We start from the raw sequence: 13,560 nt of genomic DNA on the forward strand, positions 1-13,560 counted from the left end.
ATTTTGATGCACCATAGGGTGAGAGTTTGTTAGTGTCCTGCAGCGTACACTCTCAGGGCCGTGAGTGCAGATTCATATCCAGAAATAGGAGTGCAGTTTAACCTTTAGATATTTATTGATGTAGCAATTCATGAATACATGTTTTTGATTAAATGTATCTCAAAAACTCTCAACATTTTGTTTATGCTACGGTCTTCATTTAGCATCATGGTAGGATAAGCATTAACTCACCATGGTCTTGTCAGTACAAGGCAGTTTAATTGTCAAATCTCTCAATAAATCATGAAATTTAAGTTGGTTTAATGTTGGTTTACATGCCAGTTGAATCACTTATGCTTTATACTTTCTCCTAAAACAGTCAAGGAAAGCTTTATCTGTGTTTAATATGATGCAGACTAACACGCAAAATCTGATCAACCTCCTCAGTGCTTGGACTGTGTAACTGAACTAAATGTTTAACTATGAACACAATGCTTGCTTCTAAAATGTTTATAAATAGCTATGCATGGCTTTTAAGTTATTGTTTGTATTTGTTTAAAATATGTGAAGCTAGAACTAAAAGTCAGAAGAAAAGCATGCACTTGTGCTTGCAGCTTTTGACTCATGCAGCCATTCAGCAGCAACGGCTGCATGGACAATGTATTTAAAGTGTCGGGTGCTCTCAGCACCCTCAGCAGGCTGGCTGTCTGATTGGCTGAGCACTGACCATGATGTCATCACTGCATGTTATAAGAGCTCTGACAAATAGCCTGGGAGACACATGAGAAGAAACACTGCTCAACTGAGGGAGTCTGAGTGAGTGAGCCACATGGAGAATCAGAAGAACTGACAGTAGAAAGAAGGACATGTGAACAGTGACATTTTTACGTTGTATGGGAGGCAGGAAACCAGACAACTACCTGTGGAGGTTTGTACTTTTATTTTAAGCTTGGCTTGTTTAACATGTTTTTTTAACTGTGCTTGCTGAAGCCTGACAAGATGTAATTAATCTGTTATGTGGTTCAACTTTTGTTCTCTTTTTGTGTGGAAATACAACCAACAACAGTCACATCAGCACATTTACAGTATTTAGTGCGAGGGTTTAGGTATATTTTCCTCTGTTGTTATTAGGCCACGTTTAGATTTGAATTGTGATCTTCACCTGTGTGTGTGTGTCTGTGTGTATGTGTGTGTGTGTGTGTTTATCTTCATATGGTTTCTTCAGATGGGAAGTACAACCCTCCCAGTGTACCTCAATGTAAGTGCAGGGATGATCAACTCATCATCGGACCCAGCTAAGACTGAGGAGGGTTACAGTGAGGCAACAATGATCCTGCTGGGTATGATCATGTCCTTACTCGTCCTGTGCATTGTCTTTGGCAACATCCTGGTCATAACAGCAATTGCCCGCTTCCAGCGTCTCCAAAATGTCACCAACTGTTTCATCACTTCCCTTGCCTGTGCTGACCTAGTCATGGGTCTTATTGTGGTTCCTTTCGGTGCCTGCTACATCATCTTTAAGACTTGGCACTTTGGTAGTTTCTGGTGTGAGTTCTGGACTGCAACTGATGTGCTCTGTGTCACTGCAAGCATCGAGACCCTATGTGTCATAGCTATTGACCGTTATTTGGCCATCACTTCTCCCTTCCGCTACCAGTCGATGCTGACCAAGGGCAAGGCTCGCATTGTGGTTGTGCTTGTGTGGGTGATTGCCGCCTTGATATCTTTCCTGCCCATCCATATGAAGTGGTGGATATCAGTTGATAAGGAAGCTAAAGATTGCATTGAGGACAGTAGCTGCTGTGAGTTCTACACTAACATGGCTTACGCCATCACCTCCTCTATCATCTCCTTCTACATCCCTTTGGTCATCATGGTTTTTGTCTACAGCCGCGTTTTCCAGGAGGCCAAGATCCAACTGAAGAAGATTGACCAAAGTGTTGGACGTTTTCACAACAGTGACAAAAGCAACCTCCAATCTCTGGAGGCCAACAATGGGCGTGGCAACAAGAAGGCCAAATTTTGCCTACGGGAACACAAAGCCCTAAAGACACTGGGCATAATCATGGGGACCTTTACTCTGTGTTGGCTGCCCTTCTTTTTGCTCAACGTGGTGGTGGCCATATGGAAGGTGGAGGACATTGACCTTACCTTCAGGATACTTAACTGGATAGGTTACGCAAACTCTGCCTTCAACCCGTTCATTTACTGCCGGAGTCCTGAGTTCAGGTATGCCTTCAAGGAGATCCTCTGCATAAAGAGGAACCGCCTCAGTTATGCAGAGCCCGTGAACGGATATGTCTACAGCAAGCACAGCTGGCAGAGTGAACAGCAAGGGAGAAGTAAGGGCAGCTTGGATGACAGTGACACTAATGAAGGGTGTGTGAGAAAGGGAGTGGGGGTCTGCGGCAGTGTGGATAGACCAGTGGACCCCAACGGTAATTGCAACAAAGGCCTATCAACTGTAGTGACTGTCCTTTAAACCTGGAGCCCTGAGACTTCTGTCAACAGGGTGATCTAGGAATGTTTACACTGCTAGTATTAACCTTTTTTCAATTGACTAAGGAAGGTAAGGCCAACCAAACGGACGGGTAGGGAATGCTTCACAGAAACTGTAATAATCATGTTCAGCTGAGGGAACTATTTATCTTCCTCTTTCAACACTGAATAAAAACTGTAGGTAGGTAGGTTTCCTTTTGTTACATTTCTCATGTTTAACTTCTAACTACCTCATCACATCTTTTAAACATGTGTTTCTTATCTGACTATTTCACATTAACTCACTGTCCACAGAAGCTACATTATGGCAGTATGGTATCTCAGCTGTGTACGTTTGCACTTTACTGTTCTGTGCATTATATACTTTCTACTAATCAGGCTCACATTGATTTCATGGGCATTTTTTATTCCATAGTTCTTGCCAAAGGCTCCCAAAATTCCTTAGCACAAAATGGTTTGTAAATGTTGTTAGAGGCTATTCCATAAGTCCATTCAGGCATGCCAATTCGCAGTTCTTAGTTCCGTCTTAAAATGGATGAGCAGCATGAAAGGATCAAACCTATGGCCTCGTTGGTGCTTTGTTTGAAGAAATACATTCCAAATCAACACAAATAATATAATGTAATAATTTGTCTAATTTCTTTTTTGTGGATTGTCTTGAAGTGTGAAATATCATTAAAATGTCTGGCAGAACCTGTTTTTTGCTCTCTACTCAATGGTCAGCAATGTTGTGAGGCCCTGCTCCAGTGTTTTACAGCATGCTGCGTGAGTGCTTATGTTGCCTGCAGATGCATCAGAGATATGAGGTTACTCACATCTCCCTGGTGCAAGCTGCCCAAAAATTTGGGGCCATCCTCTCTTAGTCAAGTTTGTATATGTTTGTATCAGCCAGATTCCATTATCAGCCCTGAAGATATATAATGTCATTCAGTGGAAAACAGATTGCATTAATGTTGTTAATCCTGGGTGTCAACCTTTAAAGCTGGCACCTGTTATATGAATAAACGCACTTGTTTTAAACTGTGCTGCTCACAGTCATACGTTGCATTCAGTCCACTGGTTCATTTTTGAGACATGTAAACCAGTATCTGGTACATTACATGCCATAAGTCCTTCCTGTCTCGCCTACATGCCGGTGCTAACACTTTTGTTGCACAAGCCCTATTTGTTTATTAAAATGTGTGGCTGCTGTCTGTCAGAATGTACAGTGTTAACTGAAACCAGAGAAGCCGTTTCCTCAGGCATGGCACAAGGGGACAAACTACACACAACATTAAACAGTGTGCCGAAATAGCCAAGCAATAACAAAGTTCCAGGGCCGAGACTGGTGGTGGTGGAGATTATTTAGAAGCCGATAAACAATGACAAAAACAGAGTGCACTCTTGAGTAGTGCACCTTTTTCACTGCTCCTTGACATGTCTCAGTCTCCTTTCACTGTAAATGGATCTCTGGATCTTTATGAAATCAGTCTAATATTTGAATGAGACACTCGGGAGTCAACTGAGCAGTGCCTCAGCTGTTCCAGTTGTTTCAGTCAGTCTACTTTAGACGCTGCTTTTTCCACAATCTCCAGGAAATGCCCCAAATCCAGCTGAGCCCAGCACAATAAACATGAATAAATCCATTATCTCTGCCGTTTAGCTGGAGAATCAGATAACTCCCTCTCTCAGGGAAATCTGAACTAAAGAAGTAAATTACATAGTATATAGTTCCCAATTTGCATGATAAGATGTGATGAGATACAAATGGTTAACCTGAAATGAGACTCTCTTTTATTGTTTGTCTTGATCACAAGCTCTTGCAAATGTCACTTTTTTGACGTAGGCATGCATTAATGGATCATTAGCACGTAATGCATAGGCTTGAATTGGAGAATTCCTCCACTGGTCCCAACACTATGTGATAAGTGTTGCAGGTGTAACCCCCTTGTCACTGTCAGTTTGGCGATCACTAAGTTCTGATCAAAGTGACAGCATTCTAAATGTGGCTACTGAAGTTGAGAGGGGGAGCAGGGATTTTCTGCCAGTCTAAATCGGTGACCTGCATGTAGTAAGGTCAGCTGGCACCGTCAAAACTTTGAACTTTGTTCCCTCAGAAGAATCCTGTACTGTAATGCTAGGTTTGGCTAGCACTTCTGTCACAGACCCTAGGAATAGATGTTAATATGGTGTCATCTTACGTCAATGTTTGCCATGTGAAAAACAAGCTTTCCAATGCGTTGATCTTTTTTTCTGTTTTTCTATTACATGAATTTACAGCAAAGTAAATGCAGGGGTTTTATGTCATAACAAATGTTCTCCAGGTTGTTTTTTAATCAAAACTGTACAGGATGCACAAAGCACAAAACAGATAATGATTTCAGACCAAGATTATTAAATATTGTATTTATTCACTCACAATTAATAAACGCATTGACGCTAAATTATTGAGTCAATGTTGGTTCAAAAAAAGGTCTGTATTTGAAACATCTGTCATTTTTAAATTAATTTCCCAAGTGATAGTTTGTACGCTTGCTATTCTGTATATACTTGTGGTGATGTGTTTGTGAACCGTGGTGCCATTGGAGCAGTTTGTGAACTATATATCCACACTGCTCCCTCCTGGCAGTGGCCTCTCCTTGCACCTCAGTTGTCTCAGAGTTATTAATGGTTACGGTTTCTTCAATACGGCTGTATAATAAGGAATGTAATTCATGTCTTCACCTTCTCATGCTGGAGGACATCATGTAGTTATGTGCAATGAGTCTTGAATGATTAGCTGACAAAACAACATTCCAAGTAGGCCTACAGCTGATAGTTTGGAGCCATATACCATGTCTGCTGATGCATACAATGAACATTCAGGTCTCCCAATGAAGTTAAGGTTTAGAATACCACTCTTACGCACTGGTATGTTTAATTCTGCATAAAACATAAAAGGTTATTTTAAGTTTAAGATATGTTACAATGTGACACATACATTTTTGGTATAAAAGAATATTATCTGTCATGGAATGACACATTTTAATATTGTCAAGGCTTAGGTGGGCTAATGCTAATGCTGTCACTGATCCATGCATGTTCCTATTTAAGAAAAGTCACTATACCCTGAACTGCTTCCCATGGTTTAGATCAGGTCATTCAATAACTTAAAGCAGCACTGTATTGCACTTTTTGAAATATTTGTGGAATTTTTGAACAATTGAATCCAAGTTTGAGTTCATGAACTCTAAACAATAACTGGCTGAGAGTTCACTTGTTCCTTAATATTGTTGTGGAAGTCCTCTTTCCTGTTTGTGACTAAAAATGAAGAGTCATGAGAAACGGCAGAATCTCAGCACAGATTGTTGTCAAAGGTGGACTGCTCTGATAAATTGATGTATGTGAATGTTATTTTTTTATGAAAGTTAGGTTTGCTTCAGCCATCATTTGAAAAATAAACCAATTACATGTGAACTTTTTTTTTCGAGTAAAAAAGGTTGTCAGTCAATGTTTACTCAACGTTTGCAAACCCTTTTTGCACAAGTTGTCGTCACTGTTTGTTGAGGTAATGAAAACTGTTACATGTCGTGCCCTGTGGTATTTATGAAAAAGTGTTTGTGCTGTAACATTTGTATTAAAATAATCAATGTTCTTGTTGCATGTGATGTCCTCATTGATGCATAATTTACATTTGTAACAGTAAGTGTTAAATTATAACTCTAAAATACAAATACAGGTATCTGTATCAGGCCTGTACTCTAATAAAGTTTAGCCTATTGTAGTATGTGAAAACCAGTCATTGGCATGTGGTTTAGATGGAATGATGAAAAGGAAGCAGATTGGATGTTATGAAATGTCTCCATTCTCCTTTTAAGTCTGCCCAATTCTCCAAGTAATCGTGGATTATTCAAAGCAATTATTTTCCAGAAATACAAGGGAGAAGGGCAGTGGAGATATATAGAGCAATTAATATGTCTTAATATTTGGCACTAAGAGTTGAAAGCATCTTTCATGTTTCTTTTAAATCATGAAATATGTTCATCTCTTGAATGAAAATTAAAATCCTTTAGAGTAGTTGTCATTGTTAGGAATGCAGAAGATCAAGACCACAGAAACATAATAGTTTTTGCAAATTAGTTACAGTAATATATCATTATTTCATTATGAACAAAGGTATTGGACACAGAGTGTAGTTTGAAATGAGATAATGTACTTTAAACACGATTTAATTCCAAAATACTCTAAAATAGCCTACTGCATGCTTCTCTTTTCTTTGTAAAAGAGTAGGGTGCAACATTAGGCAGGGTAGAACATATCTTTATTCAACATACTTTACCCTCTCAATCTCTTTGTCTTTTCTACTTTCAATCTCTGTAAGTTTTTTTCCCAGATGATTGAGAACAAATATTTGTATTGTTCTCTGAATGCTCAACTGCTGTAAGGATTAAAGAGACTTCTGCAAATATTAAGCTAACAATCCTACAGTAGTAACTAAGTGCTATATTACCTATATTACAGCCTAAGGATACTTTATACAATGTCACATATGTTTGTCAGGTTACAGGTTACATAAAAAAGGACCAGGGTTAAGGTTCACAATTGAATGGCGTAGGCTATGCTAGACTCGGATCTGGGCAAGTTAACACTCCAGTCAGATGCATAACTATTGGTAAGCAGGGTACCCTGTTTCTTACGGGCATGGACCAATCAGGGGCCACCATCGCTGGAAGACATTGATTGACAGCTGGAGACCCCTATTGTATTTTAATTGCTCGCAACAATCCCAGCAGTCTAACGTGCAACAACTGACCAATCAAGAGTGAGAACAGGTCAAATTATTTACCTTGTTTCTGAAACGAAGACGAGACATGTGTGACTCAAACATCTCACATTAACCAATGAAACATACAGCGAAAGACCACGCAAAACATGTCAGACCGTCCTGCCAACCTGTACACACGTTAACATTCACTCTGATGTTGCTGATTCTGTCGGCTCTCTGCAGCAGGCGGGGCTGCTCCGTTCCCCCCCGACGACTGACGCTCGCACTTACACACACACAAACACACACACACACAAACACATACGTGAATGCAGGACAAACCGGAGATGAGACGTACAGGATGACCTAAACTGAGGACAGCTACGCTTGTTATTGTAAGTGCAATGACAAGTTAAAGTCCAATACGTCCTTTATCAAAGTATATGAATATGTGTCTCAGCCCAGGATAGAAAATTAACCAACAATGAAAAGATCAACACACACACAGCCCAGGATAGGACACTAGCAATGTAAAGATCAACAAGCCACTGACACACATGTTCAAATTTGATCATTTGAAATAATTCACTTTTTGTAATAAATCCACCAGCCATTTTCATATTATACCAATATTTGTAGCCTCCTAAGCCTTTTTGGTAAGGTTGTAGGAAAACTCAGCCTAGAGTAATTAATTAATAATAATAAGTAGTATTCTCCTAAAGAACTTTTCCTCTTTTCAAAGAACTATACAAAAAACTTTTTTTTGAAACTTTCAGTTGTCTTCCGCGACTTCGTTGCAACAAACATTGCACCTTTTATCACAAGTTTTTTTGATCACATCAGGCATTTTTGGTCGCAACAATCTAATTATAAATCTTATTTCATATGTTATGGTGCACATTCACTAGTGTTTTTTGTTGGTGTGATGCATGTAGGCAACTCGTGATTTTGTCAGTCATCTCATCTCTTGGTATATCATGGACATTGCGCCATCATCGCGTGCTGTAGTAGGGATTTCTGAGGACTATGTTACCTGGTCCTCAGATCTCTGCAGGGTAAATCCAGACAGCTAGCTAGACTGTCTGTCCCATCTGAGGACATGGTTACCTGGTCCTCAGATCTCTGCAGGGTAAATCCAGACAGCTAGCTAGACTATCTGTCCAATCTGACAGTTTAGCTCCACCCAAGAAGATTGTGATTGATTTAAAGAAATGAAACAGCGCTGTGGAGGAAGGTCTGGCAAAGAGGGACGACACTCCAGCAACACCAGCCAAACTCATTAGCTTGAGACAGCTTGCCAAACACACTGGTACAGTAAGTTCTCATTCTAAAAGCTTATTATCTTGTAACATTAAAATAAATGATACAGTAATAAGTAAATAGATAAGTGCTTGAAAACATAAACAATGAAAACATAAATATAAACTCTGTGTTACAAGTGTCTGATCTCTAACTCTTCAGTGCAACAAATAAAACAAGTGTTTATTCCACTGGTGAGGATAGTGACTCTTGGTCTATGAGCTACAGTAAACCCTGAAGAATCAGAACTACGTACAGCCTATAAGCTATTTGTCAGGTCTCTTCAGTGTAAATTACAGAATGCATAAAATAGTTTTAAGTGAAGCCACTTTGGATGACAAGAGCTCTCTACCACCAGTTACCCTCTAATCCTTAAAAAGTTTCCCCCTGCAGTGTGAGATTGCAATTTCAGTTCAAGTATTGTTTCAAATGCTCCATGTTTTTTAAGGGTTTTGACGTGCGCTGAGGGCGATCCACAGGGATGTTTGCAGACATACTGTAAGTCTATAAGATCTGCCCCGTTCTCTATGCAGCTTCATGGACAATTTTTTATACTGAGAGAGAAACTTCATTGACACATGCCCAACTTATTTTGCCAACAGTCTGATCAGTGTTTTAATTTTAAGGGCATGCACTGTAATATCTATCATCAGCCTTCAACAATGTTTCATGGTTTTCCCCTCCTTAGTAGCTTAACATCAATCTGTGGTTTTCTGCTGGGCTGCCTTGTGGGGTAGCTGGGTGGTTGAGTTGGAGGGGACGATGTACGCCCGGAATGACCTTCCTGCTGCCACAGCTCCGCAACTGCCCACCTCCCCTGTAACTGCCCGGGGCAGCTCCCCCCTGCTCACCACACTTTTTAATGCTCCTCACGGATGTTAATCATTCATATTTCAATTCAAGAAACCAACAAGCAAATCAACTAGGAATAGTGCCAGGTGGGGCACTCTGTGGGGGGCCAGAAGATATTAGAGAAAGCATATAATCAGTTCATGGGTAGGGGAGGGCGGTGCTTGAGGAGAGACCTGAATAAGTTGTCCCTTTTGCTCCGCACCTCTTTTAAAGCAACTAGATGTTAGAAGGTACATATATCATGGGAAGGGTGGGGTGTATGGATGGGTTGGTCCCTTGGTTGGATAACAACTGTTGTCTGGGTAGGGGAGGGCGGGGGTGTGTCTCACCCCTTGTGGGGTGGTATGTGTCATCCTCAAGCTCGGGTCCTCTACCAGAGGCCTGGGAGTTTGAGGGTTCTGCGCAGTATCTTAGCTGTTCCTAGGACTGCACTCTTCTGGACAGAGACCTCTGATGTTTCAACTGGAATCTGCTGGAGCCACTCTCCCAGTTTGGGGGTCACAGATTGCCCGATTACCACTGGCACCACTGTTGCTCTTACTTTCCACATCTTTTCTAGCTCCTCTTTCAGCCCTTGGTATTTCTCAACCTTCTCGTGTTCCTTCTTCTTGATGTTGCTGTCGCTTGGGATCGCCACATCTAGCACTACTGCCTTCTTCTGCTGTTTGTCCATCAATACGATGTCTGGTTGGTTAGCCATCACCAGTTTGTCAGTCTGGATCTTGAAGTCCCACAGGATCTTAGCTCGGTCATTCTCGACTACCTTAGGAGGTGTCTTCCATTTTGACCTTGGGACTTCCAGCCCATCCTCATGGCAGATGTTCCTGTACACTATGACAGCTACCTGGTTATGGCGTTCCATGTACGCTCTTCCTGCCTGCATCTTACACCCTGCTGTTATGTGCTGTACTGTCTCAGGGGCATCCTTGCACAGTCTGCACCTGGGGTCCTGCCTGGTATGGTAGACCCCGGCCTCTATTGATCTTGTACTGAGTGCCTGTTCTTGTGCTGCCATGATTAGCGCCTCTGTGCTGTCCTTCAGTCCAGCCTTTTCCAGCCACTGGTAGGATTTCTTGATATCAGCCACTTCTTCTATTTGTCGGTGGTACACGCCGTGCAGCGGCTTGTCCCTCCATGACGGTTCTTCCTCTACCTTGTCCTCACCTTAGGGTTTCTGCTGCCTGAGGTATTCACTAAGCCCTTCATCTTTGGGGGCCATCTTCCTGACGTACTCCTGGATCTTCGTTGTTTTATCCTGGACAGTGGTCTTGATACTCACTAGCCCTCGGCCCCCCTCGCTACGCTTGGTGTACAGTCTCAGGGTGCTGGATTTGGGGTGAAACCCTCCATGCATTGTGAGGAGCTTTCTGGTGTTTATGTCAGTAGCCTCTATCTCCTCCTTTGGCCAGTTTATTACACCAGCGGGGTATCTGATGACTGGCAGGGCGTGTTGATGGCTCGGATCTTGTTTGTCCCATTCAGCTGACTTTTCAGGACCTGCCTCACTCTTTGTAGGTATTTGGCTGTGGCGGTCTTCCTTGCTGCCTCCTCATTGTTTCCGTTAGCCTGCGGCACCCCAAGGTATTTGTAACTATCCTGAACATCTGCAATGTGGCCTTCTGGTAGTTCAGTCCCCTCAGTTCTGATCATCTTCCTTCTTTTTGATACCATGCGACCACACTTGTCCAGTCCAAACAACATTCCAATGTCGTTGCTGTAGATCCTGGTAGTGTGGATCAGTGAGTCAATGTCTCGCTCATTTCTGGCGTACAGCTTGATGTCATCCATGTAGAGGAGGTGACTGATGATTGTTCCGCATCTGAATCGGTATCCGTAGCCAGTCCTCAAGATGATCTGGCTGAGGGGGTTCAGGCCTATGCAGAACAGCAGCGGGGATAGTGCATTGCCTTGGTATATGTCGCACTTGATGGTGACTTGTGCAATTGGCTTTGAGTTGGTTTCCAGACTTGTTTTCCACAGCCTCATTGAGTTCTTGATGAAGGCTATTAGTGTCCTGTTGACCTTGTACATCTCCAAGCATTCCAGTATCCATGTATGTGGCATTGAGTCGTAGGCTTTCTTGTAGTCAATCCAGGCGGTCCACAGATTGGTGTGCCTGGTCTTGCAGTCCAGAGTGACTGCTCTATCCACCAGTAGCGGGTGCTTGGCTCCTCTGGTGTTACTGGCTATTCCGTTCTGGGCCCTGTGCATGTATTGAGCCATGTGCCTATTCATTTTAGCCGCTATGATGCCTGATAGGAGCTTCCATGTTGTTCCTATCAGGCATCATAGCGGGTAAGATTAATAGTCACATGCCACATATATATATATATATATATATATATATATTATATATATATATATATATATATATATATATTTCATAAAATCTGGGAGGGAAAACTGTACAACCGAAGGGGTCGGTTTTGGTACAGGCTGACTGTTTTCTCAGATATTTAAATCATTGCTGTGATGCTTACAGTGTGTGGGCATGTGAAAATGTCTCTGATAGATCGATAAGTCCCCTGGCATGTTGGTGACAACAGTGACCAAGGCACCACCATGTCTGAAGTCCCTTTGCTCCCATGGGGCTTAGTAGCATGTGTGTGTGTGTGTGTGTGTGTGTGTGTGTGTGTGTGTGTGTGTGGTGTGTGTGTGTGTGTGTGTGTGTGTGTGTGTGTGTTTGTGTACGCATCTCAAATCACAGCTTGTTCACATCTGAAGAACTAGCCTCACCTGACCTGGGGTTATAAAAGCAAATATGACTTAAAAATGTTCTTCATTTTGTTTTCAAAGCCAAAGAAAACACAGTAAAACAAGTTTAAAAAATGTGACTTGTCAAAAACGATATTCTACTAATGTTTGCTAATTATGTCACTACAATTACTCTAAACAGTTGTAAATTGTGTCATTTATCAGAGTCACTCAGTTTTGATCCCATCTGCAGCCACATAAGCTCAAAATTTAAGATAAAATGTTCTTTGAATTGTTCAGTGTCAGCTCTATTCCTAATACAATTATGGAGTCTTTGGCAACAAAATGGATCACACCCCAAAAAAGAAACATATTCATGTTCATATGACATGCAAAGCAAATAAATTGGTTAAATTCTAAGATGCCAATGGGATAGATTTGACCTTCATGATGTGAACCTAAGAGAGGATGTCAGAGTCAAGGCTTAACCACGTAACCAATGATGCCTCCAGAGCTCTCTGGGACACATCAGTGGAAATGTTATGGCACAGCAGACCATGTTTATTTTCCTTCCTTCCTTCCTTCCTTCCTTTTTAGTCAATCACATTTGCTCTCAAACATCTCTCTGTTTTCTCTGTACATCATTTGATTCAATTAAGATAATAGAGCGTTAGATAAGAGAGAAAGAAAGAAAAGTGTATTTCTCAGTCACTCATTTGGACAATAAGTTATTTTTTAAATAAATAAAAAATACAGTTTAATCATCTTGCCATTGGTCAGTGGCATGATATCACTGATTATATTTGATATTGGTGCGCTGAATGAAGTCAATAAGGTTGTCTCCTTCTATGTGGATCTCCCAGAGACCAAAAGAGGAGAACACAAATGCTGCCCAGTGCACTTGTGGACAGTATGTACAGAGCAGCTCCTCCAAACAGACAGCAGCAAACGCAGGAACAAGAAGGGATCATTTTTTACAGTTTTGTAGTGTCCTAACATGAGTAGGAATTCCTTGTTTGGTCCTGTTGCAGCTAGACTTGTCAGGCCTCGTCACGACTAGAGACTTTATTCCTTTGACATCAGAATGAGCTCAACGTTCCCTGACATACTCAGTGTTTAATAAAGAGAAACAAAGACGCTTGTTAGTTGAGTAAACAGAAAACTAATACAGTGTTAAGATAAGAATATAGTGACATGCCTGAGTGCCGAGGAAACTAAAGTGTGTCTAAGTGTGTAACGTTTGTTTGCGTGTTTTTTTGTGGCAGAGAAGTATACATATTCAACAAAGGACCACCACATGTGAAATGAAAGCTATTAATTGTATTTAAAACACATCTCAGGCCAATAGTAAATAATTAGCATGGGTATTGCGTTCATGCATCTGCTGTATGTCAGTTGCTGCTCAACATACTGCACTGTTTGCAATCAACTATTTCCTTATGTCATAGCAAAAAAAGGATCCTATTCATAAGTTCAACAAACTTCATGTTGAGCAAACCAGTTCAAGAAAAATC

General features: G+C 41.3%; 1 protein-coding gene across 1 annotated transcript; it reads left to right on the top strand.

Moving 5' to 3' along the window:
- The first annotated feature begins 766 nt into the window (after positions 1-766).
- On the top strand, positions 767-4,919 carry adrb2a (adrenoceptor beta 2, surface a). Its single transcript, XM_032528471.1, has 2 exons — positions 767-907; positions 1,205-4,919. Exon 2 carries the CDS (start codon positions 1,205-1,207, stop codon positions 2,459-2,461), a length of 1,257 nt encoding a protein of 418 aa, XP_032384362.1. The 5' UTR covers positions 767-907; the 3' UTR covers positions 2,462-4,919.
- Positions 4,920-13,560: the final 8,641 nt, after the last annotated feature.

This window comes from Etheostoma spectabile, chromosome 10, assembly GCF_008692095.1.
Source record: "Etheostoma spectabile isolate EspeVRDwgs_2016 chromosome 10, UIUC_Espe_1.0, whole genome shotgun sequence".
NCBI classification, from domain to species: domain Eukaryota; kingdom Metazoa; phylum Chordata; class Actinopteri; order Perciformes; family Percidae; genus Etheostoma; species Etheostoma spectabile.

Coding starts and splice junctions, on each gene's coding strand:
- adrb2a (XM_032528471.1), top strand. CDS start 1,205: ATGGGAAGTACAACCCTCCCAGTGTACCTCAATGTAAGTGCAGGGATG.